This window comes from Bufo gargarizans, chromosome 9 (genome assembly GCF_014858855.1).
Source record: "Bufo gargarizans isolate SCDJY-AF-19 chromosome 9, ASM1485885v1, whole genome shotgun sequence".
In the NCBI taxonomy this organism is placed as follows: Eukaryota; Metazoa; Chordata; class Amphibia; order Anura; family Bufonidae; genus Bufo; species Bufo gargarizans.
In genome coordinates this window covers 87,221,147-87,239,654 of record NC_058088.1, presented here as the reverse complement: position 1 = coordinate 87,239,654, position 18,508 = coordinate 87,221,147, and the positions used below count along the sequence as shown (strand labels likewise).

The 18,508-nt window shown below is 42.8% G+C and overlaps 1 protein-coding gene across 6 annotated transcripts in view; it reads right to left on the bottom strand.

The window, feature by feature from the left end:
* LOC122946174 (synaptotagmin-like protein 1) overlaps positions 1–18,508 on the bottom strand; it is a 143,159-nt gene that overhangs the window by 71,257 nt on the left and 53,394 nt on the right. For 3 of the 6 annotated variants that reach the window (XM_044305592.1, XM_044305593.1, XM_044305588.1), the window contains exons 1-2: positions 3,468–3,592; positions 2,709–3,120 (exon numbers count right to left, since the gene is read on the bottom strand). In XM_044305592.1, the coding sequence (XP_044161527.1) occupies positions 2,709–2,830 (122 nt within the window). In that variant the 5' untranslated portion in view covers positions 2,831–3,120; positions 3,468–3,592. Of the gene's footprint in view, positions 1–2,708; positions 3,121–3,248; positions 3,314–3,467; positions 3,593–18,508 lie in introns of those variants that run through there. The other 3 variants (XM_044305591.1, XM_044305589.1, XM_044305590.1) reach the window with 2 other exon arrangements.

The window sequence follows — 18,508 nt, the reverse complement described above, 5'->3', positions numbered from 1 at the left end:
GTAATGCTTTTGAGTTCATGGGGTGTGATGGATTATTGATGGATCAGGTTCAGAAGAATGATTCTGAAGGGGAGGGGAAGCGGTAAATGAAGGAGGCTTAGATCAGAGCATGCAATAGGCTAACCTAAAATAGGTTTTTAGGGAGCGCCTAAAACTGTGAATTAACCTAAATGCTTGGGGTAGTGCATTCCAGAGAACTGGTGCAGCTCAGGAGAAGTCTATTATGGTGGATGTCCGTTGTAAGTCATTAGCTGAACGGACAGCCTGGGTAGGACAGAAATGAGGGAGGAGATGTAGGGGGTGCAGCACTGTGGAGGGCTTTGTGGGTGAAATTGAAGACTTTAAATTGAATTCTGTACTGACTGGCACAGGGTGGAGGCATCAAAGTAGCGGTTAGACAGATAAATGAGCCTGGCTGCTGCGTACAGGATAGATTGGAGAGGGGACAGTCTAGTGAGGGGGAGGCCATTTAGTAATTAGTTATAGTAATTGAGACAGCAATGGATCAGGGCAACAATAGCATTTTAGTTGTTTCCACAGTCTGAAGGGGGCGGCAGATTCTAGAGATGTTTTAGAGGTGCAGGCAGCATGAGCGGGCGAGAGACTGAATATGGGGTGTGAAGGAAAGATCAGTGTCAAACACGGGCTAAGGCGTTATGGTAGTGCTACACACTGAGATGGAGATATCAGGTTTGGGTAGGTCAGTAGATTGAGAAAACACCAGTAGTTCAGTTTTGGAAAGATTCAGTTTCGGATAGAGAGAGGACATGATGTTAGAGACAGCGGAGTCATTAGTGTTTTGTAGTACAGCAGGGGTGATATTATGGGAAGAAGTATATAGTTGGCTATCATCAGCATAGAGATGGTACTGGAAACCAAATCTGCTGATAGTCTGTCCGATAGGGGCTGTGTAGAGAGAGAAGAGGAGAGGGCCTAGAATTGAACCCTGAGGAACCTCAACAGCAAGAAGTAGAGAAGAAGAAGTAAAGCAGCTAGAGAGATAGGAAGAAAACCAAGAGAGAGCAGTAGATTGGAGCATGGTGAGGAGTAGATGGTGGTCTACAGTGTACTGTGCAAATGCTACAGACATTACTGACGTTATTCCTTTGCTGATAATCTGCAGCCTTTATGCCACATGTGGCTGTACCCAATATTCAGATTTTTGGGTGTAGAGTTGGTCCAAAATAGTTTTGATAATTTTTTTAAATAAAATTCTATATATATTGGTGTAATGTGATTGGGTGTAGAATTGTTTGGCTGCAGCGTTCATGTGACTGATGGCACAGGCCCAGCATAAATCCACCCTTAAGTGATGTCCACTGATAAAATCGCCAACATGAATGGAGACGCTGCAGATTTAAAGTCCAAACCGCAGGTCACTATCAATGCACAATTTGTAGAATCTCATTCACAGTTCTACAATGAAAAATCTGCAGCGTATCATCATGTGTGGACCTACCCTAATTGTCAGGGGCGGGCTGACCATAGACCTTGCAGGGAAATTTCCCAGTGGGCCGATGTCCCAGGGAGCCACCCAAATCCTCCTCTCTGCCGCTGACCGGGTACATAATGAGCTCTCTCAACAGTAATTAATGCTGTGAGAACCAGGTACTCATGTACCCGGCCAGTGACTGCACATGTCCTCCTGAATTCATTTTACCTCCTAAGCCCCCTGCTCCATAGACAACTGGAGGAGGAGGACAAAAGATGGTAGCTATTGATGCACACCACAGAGGAAGCTTTTGGGGCAGTATATTGTGCTACACTTTGTTATTTGGTTTTGCACCATGGTATTGTTGACCCTACCTACTTGTTTTTCCCCAACTTCTGTTAATTATTATTTTTTTGTCATAATGTTTTACTTGCTTTTTTAACTCACTTTTTTTCTATAGAAATTGCCTGAAAAAAGCGACACCCAAAGCATGCTGCAATTTGATTGGTGGAGGTTCGACATCTGGGACCGCCACCGATTAGGTCTTTGAGAAGGTACCAGACCTCCCAGTAGCACTGCAGCCTTCTCATAACTTAGCTTACGCCATGTGAAGTCACGTTCATCAGTCACATGGCCTAGGCGCAGCTCAGTCCCATTGAAGTGAATGGGGCTGAGCGAGATACCAAGCACAGCCGTTCTCAAATGGACTGCGCTGTGCTTGTTAAGCGGAGAGAAGGCTGCGGCGTCACTGTGAGCACTGGTGCCTTCTCAAACAGCTGAGCGGCAGGGGTCCCTGGTGAAGGACCCCCACTAATCAGATACTGATGACCTATACAGAGGATAGGGTCATCAGTATAAAAGTCTCAGAAAAGAACTTTGGGGGGAAAAAAAACTAAAAAAAAACCACCAGGATACTGTTTTAAAATACCACTACAAAATATACTGTTTGTAACATGTAACATCTGGCAGACCCAAAAAGCTGCAAAAAAAAACCCAAAAACCTACTTGTGGAACCACCCTAATTTCACTTTTCCAGACAGACATTGAGAAGAATATCCTGCAATGACTACCTTACAAACAAGTGAAAGCAAGGCAGTTTATTCTAAGTGTCAGACATTCTAAAGAAACCCATGATACCATATGTTGCTTTTTCCTCACACGTCAACCAATGAAGAGTTAAATCCATTTGTTTTAATCACGCAGTACAGGATCTCTGAGTATCATTCTGTCTGAGGTTTTACGATCACTTCTTGTAGACTTGTTCACAGGGTCCTACCTGATGCGGTCGCCGTCTTTCTTCTGTAGCTCAGCATCTCTCTGCAGAACATTCATGAGCTTCTCATACTCCTCATCCGTCAAGAAGCTGAGGTCCAGCATGGTGCCCGAGCTGTTCTTCATTGTAAACAGTACAGAAACTACTACTTCAAATCAAGCTGGTAAACGTCAACCATGGAGGACCATAAGCAGAAACTTCTTTATGGAGAATGGAGTTAGCAAGAGCTAAACATGTGGAAATTTGGCAGCTTCATCGTCTCAATTTATTTGCTGTCCAGAAGTAATGAAGGATAATTTCCATCCACTTTCCCCAGTGCAGTCACTGTGTTTCCAAGTAACGCAAGCAGACTACAGTGGTCCCCATTGTCTCTAGTAATAGCGCTTAGGGTCCATTCCAGACGTCATAGTTTTTCCTGTGAAAGAAAACAAGAGTTGTCAACTGGACTGGTTAGTGGAGAGAAAGAGAGAAAAAGACTCTTCCTAGATTAAGATGCATGCAGCATATGGCGACTGAATGTGTACTATGGGGGCGGATATTTACTTGTCGGTTCCAAAGAAAGCTACAGAACCCTGCTTATTCCAAGTTCTGGTAAGGTAACTGAGTGGTGATATCAGCTCTCTGAAGTAAGGGCACGGGAAAAGCAAACACAGAAAGACCAGGACGTGTTCTTTTAGAAAAAAAAAATTACAGGGTAAACATGGAGCCTAGCCTGTGTGGACAGAACAAAGCAGGGGGTCATTTGTCAAATTCCAAGGTCACCTGCAGCTGCAGAAAGAATGATCTCAGGTAGACTCAGCAAGTCTGATGAAGGGTCTTCCAGACGTTAACAGTCCATATGATCTTCTGGACTCCGATCTGGAGGCATCTGCAGAGCAGTAATAAACTTCAGAAGGGAGTGTCTACCTGTCCTACCACTTTCCTTTACCATTCCGCATGCTGATAATTCCATTAACCCTTTTACTCATCATTGCCCGTGGCCACAGCCAGAAATACACGGTGACAACCTCCTTTTGTGGACATGCTATGATGACAGTCAGTGTGGTGACCTTAGCCAGCCCAGTTTCCTTAAAGCTATAGTGAACAATTGCTGGAAAGGAGCCAGCAAAGCCTGTTCTTGAAGTCTGGCACACGAAAGGTTACAAAAATAGAGCGGCAGCTTTCTATACATGTACATATCAGTGCACATGGTCAGCTTTTTACAGCTTTCTATTGTCCAGAGGCAGCTACATTGTCTCCCCCGTGGAACGTAAAGGCTTATCGACATTTGCTGTGCAACTGAATGTCATCTATTGTTCCCTGTTATCAGCCATTTCAGTCTGTGGAGGGACGAAAGGCACATTTGATGAGCAATAGACTGATGAGAAGCGTTTCTTCCTGACAATCGGCTGCTTGTTCAGTAGGGGTAAAGCACTGCATTTACATGCATCGATCACCTCCACAGTATGAGAATGAGCGATCGTTGCTGCTATCGCTCGTCCACATACAAAACCATTGTTCCAGCGCGATCTACTGCCCTGGAACGATAATTGAGGTGTCCGCTTTTCGCTCATTCTTGGTGTGATCTGCGGCACCTTTAAACGGGCAGATTATTAGGAATGAGCGTTCATTGGAGCGTTCGTTCCCAGTAATCGGCCCGAATATTGGGCAGTCTAAATCCAGCTTAATGGTAATGTTCTAGTGAACGATTGCTCCTGTGATCGCTGCTTTATTTCATATATCTCCAATTCAGAGAGCCTCCATAAAGTTTCACATACAGACGCGGGGAACGTTTTTCATCTTGGATGCACAGGTGTAATAAATACTGCAAACTAGATGCAAATGTGTACTGAGATACGGTATATATGTCTTCCCTCCTTCAGGGATGACCACTAAAGGCCCCCATACACATTAGTGTACTGTCAGCCAAACCCAACGTTTTCATGAGCCCCTGACCTCCTTCCAGCATGATGTCGGGGGAGAGTTGGGAGCTTCCCATACATGTTAGGGCTCATGCACTCGGCCGTGCCTGTATTGCGGTCCGCAAACAGCGGGTCCGTAATATGCGAGCACCGGCCATGTGCACCCCCATCACGGATGTGGACCCATTCACTTGAATGGGTCCGCAATCCGGAAGGTCCGGTGCAGCACAAAGGCACGGAACCCAGAGAAGCACTTCCGTGGGGTTTCTCTCTGTGCCTCCGCACCGCAAAAAAAATAAATAGAACATGTTCTATTTTTTTGCGGTGCAGACGGATCACAGACCCATTCAAGTTCAATGGGTCTAGATCAGACTACGGAATCCGCACACATGTTGCCGATGCATTGGGAACTGCAAATAACGGCAGTGTGCACGAGCCCTTAGTCTGAATTTTTTATTCATTCCTTTTGTTCTCCTGGAAGCTAAGTTGGTGCCTGAGGTGTCTGACAGCGGCTTTCTTCTCTCTTCCCATTGCAAACACATGCATGCTCAGCCAAACCGAACATGTATGTGTATGGAGCATTCAGGCCGACAGCTATAGGAGGTTATGAACGCTTTAATACATCGGATTTACTCATTGTCTATATTTCTCTATCTGCCTATTCCATATTTCACACCAAAATATATGCCCTTGGGTGCCACGGAAGGTATCAACAAGCCAATCTGAAATTAGATTAAAAAAAATACACACTAGGCCCCTATAGTGCATCAAACATGGCAAGTCAGGCACAGCGCTGAATGGACTTGTAGAAATAGTATAACAGCTGCAGCCAGATCCACACCGGGGCATCAGCGATGTCCGCAGCTGTAGAGGCAAACTGGAGATCGCTGCTGCTGATGAAGTGAATGATGATTTATTGAGAAAACAATAAAATAGTGATGCCATTACACTGAATCTTGGTATGTATGTATTCCGTACATGCCTGTGTAACATGCATACCTGTATAGGAGGTTAGTGGTCCCATACATATTTGCCAGAACAGGAATACATCCTGTCTGAGAGCAGAAGGGAAAGCTTTCCCAAAACAAATTGCTTTCATTCTTCCCGACACGTGGGGTTGATGGATCATTATCAGTAAGACTCTAGTGATATTAGGAGTCATGCACACGACAAAGCCTAGAACATGTGAACCTCTGTGTACTGCCATAGAGACTCTTTTAAACTCTATAGATATGAAGATAGCGCCATACAAGAAGAGTCCAATGGAGAATGTCATCATTTTGTTTTCTGTCAGGTTCATTTGCAATGAATTTGGAGGGATGAAGCATATGACCATTTCAACCATATCTGCGTCCTAAGGACACAGATAAAGTAGAATGCAATAGGGAAGCCAGGAGCCGCCAGCTCCCTGCTCCACCATTCCCCAGCCAGTGCTTTCTCAGCAGTAAGCACAATGCCGTGACATCATCACGCCCGCTGAGCTGAGCAGAAGACTACAGAGCGTACAGGCCGGGGATCATTCATGGGACAACAACTATGTGAGGAAACTAAGGGGGCGTTCTGCCTTCCCTCACATATTGCCTGTTTGCCATATTGTACAAATTCTACGTCTTGACCTCGGCTTGCTCTTCTGCTTGTGCCATGCACCAGTTTCTTTTCACTTGCCTGGACCTGTAAATGGCTACATTTATAAAAGAAAAATCACAGAAAATAATGCACTAACACAGTAGAGTTTAGAGTAGGTCCTGCCTTACTGAGACCACCTTGGCGCGGGTAGGTGGGCACAGATGTGTTTTGATCAAAATATATTGGCTGAGAGTCTCAGATTTTATCATATCAGAGTGAGGGCTTAGTCCATATGTAATGTTTACATTTATTGTGTTTTCTTTTATAAATGTAGCCATGTACATCTGCATATTCATTTTTTATATCATGCATGAAGTTTTTTTTAATCTGTTTCTGTGATTTTTTACTGGTAATTTGCAGCATTGTGTGAAGCTGTATTCAATATGTGGATCCATGTTACTAGTGAATACAACCTTGAACAGATAGAAAAGAATGACTATTATGCAATAGTTTTATTTCTTCCTCTTCTGGCTTGTAAATGTTGACACGTGAATGCATGCTGTAGGCAGTGCTCCTTTGTTGAGTGAATTTATCCATAATGATACATTAGGCACAGGTCTTTTTATTACATATGGGCCCAATGTACTATATTAGACAAGTTTTGCTGCAGGATCAAATCAAAAAAATATTACTGTACTATGTAGAAACATACAACCCTTTAATACTGCGTGTGTGTGTTAAATATTTGACAAGTTCGCCTCCTCTACAACTCATGATATGACTAATAATAGAGTCATGATATGGAATGTGCGTGGACTGGCTGATAGAACGAAAAGGGTAGTGGTTTTTGATTTAATTACTCGACATCTCCCTGCAATAGTTGCTTTATTAGAAACGCACCCTACACCGAATATCCCTGAATATTTAATAAAGAGATGGGCAGGACATCAATTTCACTCTGGCCTCTCGGCATATTCCCGAGGGATTAGTGTGTATATACATCATAGCATCGACTTTATCCTGCTAGACCAGTCGATTGATAGGGATGGGAGATATATCTTCCTCTTTGCCCAATGGAATGGCAGTAGGTGCGTCCTTGCTTTCTTGTATATTCCCCCACCGTTTACAATGACAGTTCTAAGGCAGCTGGCGCTTTTTGTACATAATAAAGAGCGATCCCCGATATTAATATGCGGTGACTTTAACTGCGTGCTTGACCCGGCGCTGGATAGATTTTCAACCGCCCGGAAAAGTGCGCAGGGTAAACACGGTCTACTTCGCGGGTTTTGTGAGGAGATGGGTTTAACAGATGTTTGGCGATGGCTCTACGGCAACAAACAGGTGTTCTCTTGCTTTAGCAAAGCGTACAGCGCTATGTCGAGGATCGATATGGCATTGGCCAATGAGCAGATGCTTGAATCTATCTCAAAAATGACATATGAGATCCATGGCATATCCGACCATTCACCGATCTTACTGGTGATGAAGACCGGACAACAAACCGGGATTAGCAGATCGTTCAGGTTGAACGAACACTGGCTAACCATACTAAATGACTCCGTTGGGATAGATAAAGAACTCTCACAATTCTGGCAAGAGAATATCGGTACAGCTCACATCCACTTTGTTTGGGATGCTATGAAGGCATTTATGCGTGGGCTGTACTTTTCCAGAATAAAAAAGAAAAAAAATGATTTTTTTGCTGAACAAAAAAAGCTGGAGGCAAATATTGCATACCTGGAGGGCTGTATCCGAGTACGGAATGATGTGAACACGCGTACCAAGTTAAAATCTGCCAAAGATCACTATACTACCTTTATGAAGGAAAAAGCACAGAATCAATTATTTTTTAGGGGCTATAAAGACTTCTGCGAGGCGGGTACCCCGAGTAAGCTATTGGTTTCTGTCATAGCTAATCAAAAACCCCCTCAAAGAATCAGACAAATACTGACGGGGGACGGGCGTAGAATGGAAAGAGGAATGGGGATGGTAGCAGAGTTTTTTAATCACTTTGATAATTTATATCGGTCCGGCATGGTAGATACAGTGACCAGAATAGACGACTTTTTAGAACAAGTCAAGATCCCGGTGCTGTCGGACTCCGATTCCGCCTCCTTGTGCGCCCCTATCTCTTTGGAGGAATTACAAATGGCCCTGCATGGGACCCGGGGTTCTTCGGCGCCGGGATCTGATGGACTCCCATATGGCATTTATAAGTGCCATGCGGAGATCCTTCTGCCCGAACTGTTGCTGGTCCTAAATGAGTCTAGCAAATGTGGAAAGCTGCCCCCGTCCTTGACCGAAGCAACGGTTACACTGATCCTTAAAAAGGGGAAAAAGGGAAATAAAGTTGAGGATTACCGCCCAATATCACTGCTTAACGCAGATTACAAAATAATCGCAAAAGTCCTTTCCAACCGGCTAAAAAAAGTAATAGCCCGCCTGATCCATGTAGACCAGACAGGGTTCATTCCTGGGCGACAGATACAGACCAATATACGGCGGACCTTTCTTAATATTCAGATTGGCGGGGGGGAGGACCGCTCGATCCTATCATTGGACGCCGCTAAGGCGTTCGATCGGGTCGAGTGGCCCTTCCTCTGGCGAGTTATGTATAGGATGAATCTGGGCCAGGAATTTATTGGATGGGTTAAATTGCTATATAGTGAAGCAACCGCCAGAATTAAGGTCAATGAGGTGCTTACCCCTGCCGTCTCCCTAAAGCGGGGAACACGTCAGGGTTGCCCCCTTTCTCCACTTCTCTTTGCAATCTTTATGGAACCCCTTGCCTGCAGGATACGGACTGAACCCGGTATCGCCGGTTTCGGGGGGAGAGGGACGGACGATAAGATTTGTCTATATGCAGATGACGTTATACTCTATCTGAATGATGGTTGGAGAAGTGTCCCCAATGTTATGCGGATAACAGAGGAATTCGGCAGAATTGCTGGGTATGAAATAAATTGGTTAAAGTCTGTACTCTTCCCCCTAAACCGGATGCCCCCCCCCAATGATCTTAGGATCAGAATTATTCTTCCAACAGATCATTTAGAATATCTCGGGATAAAAATCAGCAATAACATCAGGGAATATAATCAGCTAAATATTTCCCCTTTAGTGGGGAGAATAAAAGACAAAATACGAGTGTGGCAGAAACTCCCACTTTCGCAGATCAACAGGATTGCGTTGATTAAAATGGTTTTGTTACCTTGGATATTGTACACGGTAAGCTCCTGCCCCGCCTGGATTGAGGATAGCGTCTTTAATCTGATTGATCGCCTGATAAATGATTTGATATGGGGCAGAAAAAGGGTCCGTATTAAATTACAATACTTGCGAATGGCCGTAAGCAATGGGGGCCTAGGCCTGCCCCACTTTCAAATCTATTATCTGTGCGCGCAATTACAATGGTGTCTCAATGTCGGGGACGGTGTATTGCTATCACATATCCTAGGTCAACGCCCACTGCAAGCAAATAACATTTTTAGTATATTGGAATCCGGGCGTCTTCAGCGTGCAGATTACTCCTGTCCCATCGGAGCCGCGCTACAGAAAGCTTGGAATAAAATCAAGGTACTGATCCATGCCCCTCAAATTTTGGACTTCTCCCCGCTATGGGATAATCCCGCTCTAACAGAATTCTTGACTCTTAACGAAAATGAATACTGGACTCGAAAAGGTATTACACTATTCTCACATATATACACAAAAGGGAAAAGTAAACCAATACGGGAACTGATACAACAGGCACCAATAACTGCACTAGAGCACTATAGATATTGTCAACTACAACACGCACTTGTATACACGCTCAAAAAAACACCTCTGATAAAAGTTACTCCGGGGTTTTTATTATTTTGTTATAACATAGTAGGGAACAAAGTTAAGATTTCACTAATATATAGGAGATTTATTGAGGAAATAAGCACTATCACTAAATTTAAAAGTGTTGATAAATGGAAGACAGATATTGGGGAATGTAACCCCTCACAATGGCAGGAAATATACCAAAATATTAAGAAGGCCTCCCTCTCACGACAACACCGTCTGATACAATTCAAAATAATACATCGCCTATATGTTACTCCGAGTCTGTTATCCAAAATGTACATCAACAAAGGTCAAGAATTTAGTTGTCTGAAATGCTCTTGTGTAGCCGCTGGGCTTCTACACATGCTGTGGGACTGCCCTGCCATTAGGACCTTTTGGGGCTGTATATTTCAGACAATGGCGGCAAATAACAGGAATAGTCCCCCCTTGACTACCCAAGTAGTTTTACTTGGACTGTTCCCTCCTGAGTACAAAAACAAAACTACTAAAAACGAACAGGCATATTGGCTAAAGGGGTTTCTATTGGCCAAGGTGATAATCCTGAGACAGTGGGTGAAAGATAGACCCCCAACAATGAATGATTGGCAAATCCTAATGACGAGAATAACATACTTTGAGGACATGAAACGACGTGGGTTAAGCGACACCAAGGGAATGGGCCCACAGAGAAGGGCAATAGCTAGTAGCAATATTCCTGATTAGAATTGATGATCATTAATTGGTGGAGACTACTGCATAAATATACCCCAACAAACCATTATATAATCCTAAAAGAAAAACTCTATCTGCACAGCCCACGCTAAACATGCGTGAAACTGCAAAGGCTCGAAGAAAATACTTATGAGGGGGGGCAAGAATACTCCGCCGCCCCTCGCGGCGGCCGCACCAAGCCAGGTGGGAATGGGTGGGGGGTAAGGGGGGGGTGGGGTGGTTTTTTTGTTTGTGTCTTGGGTTCTGGATTCTATGCTTGAGAACTGTTATCAGACCTGGATTGTTCTGATTATAGATGTTTTGGTGTATGTGCCCGCTCTACGACATGGATATGATACTTTGTTTTATATGTGGCTATATATGTGAATAGAAACCTGTCTTTATATTGTTTGTAAAATAAAAATATAAATAAAAAAAAAAAAAAATATTTGACAAGTTCCCATTGTTTGCTACAGGTGTAGGCTATTGACACAACACTCGAAAAAATAATATACAGATTGCAAATGTAACAGTTAGAGTGGGTTCACATCACGTTTTATGCCTCAGTTTGACATATACGTTAGAAAAAAAAAAAAACTGATACAAAAAGATAGCACACCACATTCCGGTAAAAAAAACTCATTTTTTTTACAATAAAACTCTATGGTGAACGGATGCCACTGTATGTCTACAGCATCCGTTTAAGGTATACGATTTTTGTATACGTTAAACGGATGGAAAAAAACGTGACGTGAGCCCACTGCCAGCAGTGCCACTGCCAGGCCTGCCCACTACTGTACACTCCAGAAGACTACACTTAGTAGTTAAAGTGGTCTCCTCATGGTCAGAAGAGACAATATATATCTCCTATATTAATATATGACCCCGACCAATCCTTAGAATGAAATAGCAGCAGCACTCAGGTGTGTAGCTATAGTGGAAACAGGGGAAGCCACTGCTATTGTCAGGGCCTCCTCAACAGTATTACACAATGGCATTATATACAGTGACAGTATATACAGTAATATGAAATACAGTATATATGTGTAGGAAACTGACAGAGCAGCTGCAAATGCTTATTCGTTGGGTGATGGCATCATTCATGCGGCACCTAAAATCACTGTTTGTCGGCAGCACATCGCTCTCCGTACACTGACACAAACAATAAATCTATATGGGGGTAAGGGGTGGGGGGGAGGATTTTAGTAACTATTGCTCATGCACATCCATAAACTGTACATGTAAATGCAGCTCTACTTATGTAATATGGGGTCTGGTGGAGATCCAGCCACTACCCAGGCAATATGTAACTTCCCAGAGTTATGTTACTACACTCTTTTTCCCCGCTACAACCTGTTAAGTGTAATTATCTTGTCACCTTGTATAATCTAACATCACATTCTCAATTATGTGCATTTTCTAGGTCTGTTTCATGTATTTGCTGTAGTTTTCCATGTACACCAGCATGTGGCAGCAATGTTAGCAGGGCCTTAGTGTCAGTTTAGTGTTTCTAAACTGGAATAGTTCATTCCAGTTTAGCTCCCCCCTCTTTGAGGAGGTGTGGAATGTTCCCACATCCTGCCTCATAGGGAGGAAAGGAAGTTCAGTTAGTGTGCCAGCTACCCCTGCTTGGGGAAGGCTGTGCTGGTAGGAGCTCCCAGTTATAGGGATCCCAGACCAAGATCTCGTCTCGGCTTAGACCAAAGATCTTCATCCCCAGTCTGAGCCTTCATCCTCAGCTGGTTGACAAGCAAGCAGCCACCATCCAGTCCTCCAGGAAGAACCATTCCCTGTGAGATAACTGAGTAACTATCCAGAGACCAGGAGAAGCCAAGTTCCTCCTCAGCTAGTCAGTCCCCAAACACAGCAGAAGATAGACAGAGCAGAAGACAGATTCCTGCCATATTCTCCAGGCACATGATAGATGCAGAAGAGATATTGATCCCTGCCATACATTGCCAATACCTGCTGGGACCCAAGACTGTTGCTGTATCTCATATGGATTAATTCTGCCATACATTGCCAATATCTGCTGGGACCCAGGACTATTGCTGTATCTCATGTGGATTAATGCTGCCTCCAGTAAAGACAAGTTGAATTATATTTCAAGTCTGGATCTCATTCATTGCTACCAAGTTCCTCAATTACTCCTACCAGCAACACACTCATTTATTGCAAGTGAGCCAGGATACAGGAGTCCAGCCGTACCAAGGTAGGAGACACCGTTGACACTATACCTACTACCACATAGAGACATTACCCCACTCTGGCATTCCTCACCTAGGACGTGAGTTGCAACACCTTAAAGGGCCCTGAGACTGTACCCTGCGCACGCTGAAATTGGCGTCACGAATAAAAAACATAGACTATTATACTCATATCCGGACCCACTGCATATTTTGGCGTCCGCCTAACCGTACCACGGTCCTGCAAATATGCTGAGATTCACCTATAAAAAAAACACTGCACACATTGGTTTTTATCTGGCCGATTCCCAGCATTACCCCAAGTTCACACCTGAGCGTTTTACAGCGCGTTCCTACGCGCTGTAAAACGCTCAACAAGGAGAAACCAATGCTTCCCTATGGGAATGGTTCTCACCTGGGCGTTTTACAGCGCGTACGATCGCGCTGTAAAACACCCGACGCTCAAACAAGTTCTTGAGCTTTTTTGGGGCGTTTTGTTGCACGTTCCCGTACATAGATATTCGGGAACGCGCGACAATGTGTGTTCGCCTGTCTCTGTATGCGCGATTGTAAACGCCGGTACAATCGCGCATACAGAGCGCTCCTTTCGAAACGCTCAGGTGTGAACCCAGGATTATATGCACACGAGCTGTGCCACAAATGTGACAAAAGCCTTAGGGTCCATTCACACGTCCGCAAAATGGTCCACACCCGTTCCGCAATTTTGCGGAACGAGTGCGGACCCATTCATTCTCTATGGGCCCGGACGTGACACTATGTGCTCTCCGCTTTCGCATTTGCGGAGCGCGGCCCTGAACTTCCGGGTTTCAGCCCCGAACTTCCAGTCCGCACCGCCGCAAAAGATAGAACATGTCCTATTCTTGTCCGCAGCTGCGGACAAGAATAGGCATTTCTATAGTGGGTGCCGGCCGGGTGTGTTGCGGATCCGCAATTTGTGGGTCCGCAACACACCACGGACGTGTGAATGGACCCTTAGTTCCTGATCGATGCCCTGAGTATTGACCTGTGTAAAAGTGCCTTAATTTGAAGGACCCTAGTCCCTTTGTTTCTGGCTAAGGTCCCACGTGTCAGACCCCACACCAATCATACGGTTATGGCATATCCTAGTGACACACCATGACAATATATTAAATAAGAACAGCTCTTCAACAAGTAAAGTGTTGCAGCTGTGAAGAAAATCCCATGCCAAAATACCAAACACCATTGCAAAAATTACGTAACTTTATGGCATACAATTGCATACATCTTCTGTTGACCTTTATTCTGCTATATTAAATTGGGTGAAAGCCAACATTAATCTTTAAAAGCTCAAAAAACCAAAAACCAGACCTAGATGTTTACCAGTCAAAAAATGTATGCCAAAAAGAAACTCATTTGGCAAGGGCGGCTCTACTAGGTACTAACCATGCAGGGTGCCCAAACTTTTTCTTAAAGATCTTTTCCTTTTTAGTTATTTTGAAAATGTAAACTATGAAATAAAAAAATAGGTTTTGCTTAAAATAGAAAGAGAATGTGTCATCTCATTTTCAACTTGCTTAACTGTTCACAGTAACAGTAATTTTGACCAGGTGTGTCCATACTTATGCATGCCACTGTAGATAGCCATTGTACATATATATATATACACACCGTATTTTTCACTTTATAAGATGCACTTTTTTTCCTCCAAAAGTGAGGGGAAAATGGCAGTGCGTCTTATAAAGCAAATGCTGCCATTTTTACTTTGCTGACACATCGCCGGCCGCTATGCTGCACAGCGCGGCCTGCGATGTATCACCGGGGAGGGACTAGGGGCTGGAGGCCGGCGCGGTGCAGTCACTGTACTCTATTACACCGGGCCCCGCATAGCAATCTTCATATGTAAAGTGTAGTCATGTAATCCTAATTAAAATCAAACCTCTGCAGTAGTACTTACTATCAAACTACTGTAGCAGGCAGGCCGGCAGCGTAACGTCACTCACTCTGTCACGCGCCTGCGCCTCCTGCTTCATTAATAATCTGGGAGGAGCAGGCGCATGATGGAGTGAGTGATGTTACGTTGCCGGCCAGCCTGCCTGCTATGGTAGTTTGATAGTAAGTACTACTGCAGAGGATTGCGCTACTTTAATTAGGATTACATGACTACACTTTACATATGAAGATTGCTGTGCGGGGCCCGGTGTATTGGGGTCACTATTTACACAGGGACACTGTTATGCGGGGTATGTGTGGATGACACATATATAGCATAAGATGCTATATATGTGTCATCCACAGATCCCCATAACAATGTCATCCACAGATGCCCCCCATAACAGTTTGTCCTCCACAGATCCCTACATAACAGTGCGGCATCCACACATCCCCCCATAACAGTGCGTCATCCACAGATCCCCCCATAACAGTGCGTCATCCACAGATCCCTACATAACAGCGCTTTATCCACAGATCCCCCCCATAACAGTCCATCATCCACAGATCCCCCCATAACAGTGCGTCATCCACAGATCCCCCCATAATAGTGTCATCCCCAGACCACCATTAGTTCAAAATATTTTTTTCACACCTTTTAGTTCAAAATATTTTTTTCTTATTTTCCTCCTCAAAAACGTAGGTGTGTCTCATCATCAGGTGCCTCTTATAAAGCGAAAAATACAGTATATGTACAATAAAACATTAAAATAGTCAGGCCTGTCTTAGACTGTACATCTTGAAGTATAGAGGGATTTCCCCACCATATTTATATCGTATTATCAGATATGATAAAAAATTCAGACCAGTGGGATTAGGCCACTGGTATCCCTATAGATGACAACAATAGGCTTGTATCCGTATTTTTCATTTACCATAATTGACAGTAACATTGTACATTGAGCGTAATGTAAAGCAATTGAATAGAGTCAAGGGTTGCATCCGGCTATGGGTTGACCACCACTGCTCTATTATAGAGCTATTATAACTGATCCTTTTGTTCAACTATCTCAACGATAAGTAGAAGGCCAAAGCCATGGATATTGTGCTAGCCAGGCCAGAGCACAAAAGGTTTTGAATGAAAACCCATTGCACATAGTTCACTATAAAATAATCTGAAGACATTAAGATAATACTCATAATAAAACATCTGTTATTTTATCACATTTACTGGGTAATAAAAGCAAATGGAAATGAATAATCATGCACCATACACAAATATTGGAATACCTCTAGTTGATGATTAAAGGGGACAGAATCATCAATATAAGTCAGGACATCAAAATCAGATTGGTGGGGTTCAACTCCTGGCACCTCCAACTATCAACTGTTGGAAGAGACTGTGGTGCTCTGGTGATGTCACGTTCATCAGTCACATGGCCTGGACACAGCTCAGTCTTATTCAAGTGAAATGACCTGAGTTGTAATACCAAGCTATACAGAGTACGGCACTGAGCTGGATATGCTGTGAAGAGACCGCAGTGTTCACTGGATCGCCCCGGCCTCTTAAAACAGCTGGCTTACTTTGAACATAGCCCATGAATGTTGTATAAAAACTTGTGATACTGACGTCCAGCAGAAATGTTCAAAAATTGAATTGACTGGAAGTTTTGTAATAAAGTTATATTTTTAATCTCTTTAATAATTTTTATTTTTATAAGCTGGCTCTTTATGCATTGACATTTCATTTGAGCGCTGAGCAGATGGTATACATCCCAGCAACCCAGCTGCAGCGCTGAGATAAATATTTTTTTTAGCTGCTGTAACAGGAAGATGATTTCTTTCCATTCACTTACAGAGGAGGTTCAGACCCATCTGTCTAAGTATATTTCACCGAGGACTGAGTTTTATTTCAAGATGTTGATTTGTTAGATAAGATGTTCTGTACCTGGGAGGAAAAAAAAGCTAGTCTAATGTAGCACATGGGTTCAAACTGTTTTTCTCAACATTCAGATCTGTATATTTTGCAGTCTCATTTAAAAAATATACAATTTATTTCTAAAAGACCCATAGTTGCTAAATATTGCTACTTGATATGCACAACAGAAAACAGTTGAAGCTAAACTATTGGTAGGTCCTGATCCTGACTATGCAAAAGGACTTTGTAAATGGCGTTTATAATGTGTAGGAAGTTCAGTAAATCTACAAGGATTTATTACATAAATGGTATTCGGATTCCAAAGAATTTTTTTTTTAGGATATGTAGAACATTTTAAAGTAAACCAATAAACATTTATGGTGGGACTGTCGTAAACTCAAACGTTCCAGGTTGGCAGACAACGCTGCCATTTATAAAGTACTGTATGCTCTGTCACTTAAATTAAACTGGCCCTGGAGCATATTTTTATTTAGATCCCCAGATATGGCAACTGACGTACAGTAGCTACTCATCTTCTCAAAGCAGCTTAACAACTAATACCTTTCAAATGGAGGAACACAGACCCTCCTGCCACAGACATGTGGGTGGCCAGTAGGATGGACAAGTTGGCTGGCTGCGAGAATAAAATTATGGCTTCCTTCCTGTGGGTTTGATCGCCTTGGTTGAATTCTGAATACTTAAAGGGGTTCTCGAGGATTACAAAAAGATGTCTGCTTTCTTCCAAAAACAGCATCACATCTGTCCACAGGTGTGGTATTACAGTTCAGCCCCATTCACGTCAATGGTGCTGAGCTGCAATACCTACCACACACAACCTGTGGACAGCTGTGGTGCTGTTTTGGGGAGAAAGCAGCCATCTTTTGTAGTCCTGGAGAACCCCTTTAAATCCTCCTCTGATACTCCTTATCCTCTGACCATAACTTTCTATCTACACTCTTGTAGACTCTTTCTCTGTACCTGCACGGCACAGTTTGTTCTTCCTGGTAGCTTAGATGTTTTGATGTCCTTACTCGTGTTTTTCAATGTCAACAACTTATGCTGATTTGTAAGGATGTTAAATCTATTTATCATTGACTTTTGCTGTTCAATAAAAACAAAAAAAAGTTAAAAAATAAAAATTTAACAGACCAATAAAAGTTTAGTTACTCTTGGAATATACAAATTGACATCAAAATATATTGTTAAAATGGGCTCCCTATTTTTATTCATTTTGATATAAATATCTATTTACATACAGTTTTGTGTGAATAAGGCCACTAAGATGACGGTTCTGTTTGTTTGTTTATTTTTAATATATTTTTTCTTTTATTTATTTATTTTCCTTAACCCCTTAGTTACCAGCCTGTTTTGGGCCTTACTGACCAAGCGTTTTTCTTCCTTTTTTCATTGTCACGTTTCAAGAGCTATAACTTTTGAATTTTTCTGTCTATATAGCTTTATGAGGGCTTGGTTTTTGCAGGACAAGTTGAAGTTTTTAATAGTGTCATTTTGGGGTACACATAGCTTTCTAATTAACTTTTATTAACTCTTTCTGGGAGGAAGATGGCAAAAACAGCAATACTGCCACTGCGTTTTTACATTATAATTTTACGGCGTTCATTTTTTGGTATAAATAACATAATATCTTTATTCTCTGGGTCAATATGATTACAGTGATAACAAATACATATAGTTTTATTTACATTTTACTACTTTTTTGCAATAAAACACCTTTTTTAAAAGAAAAAAATGTTTTTGCATTGCTGCTTCTCAAGACCCATAACTTTTTTATTTTTCTTT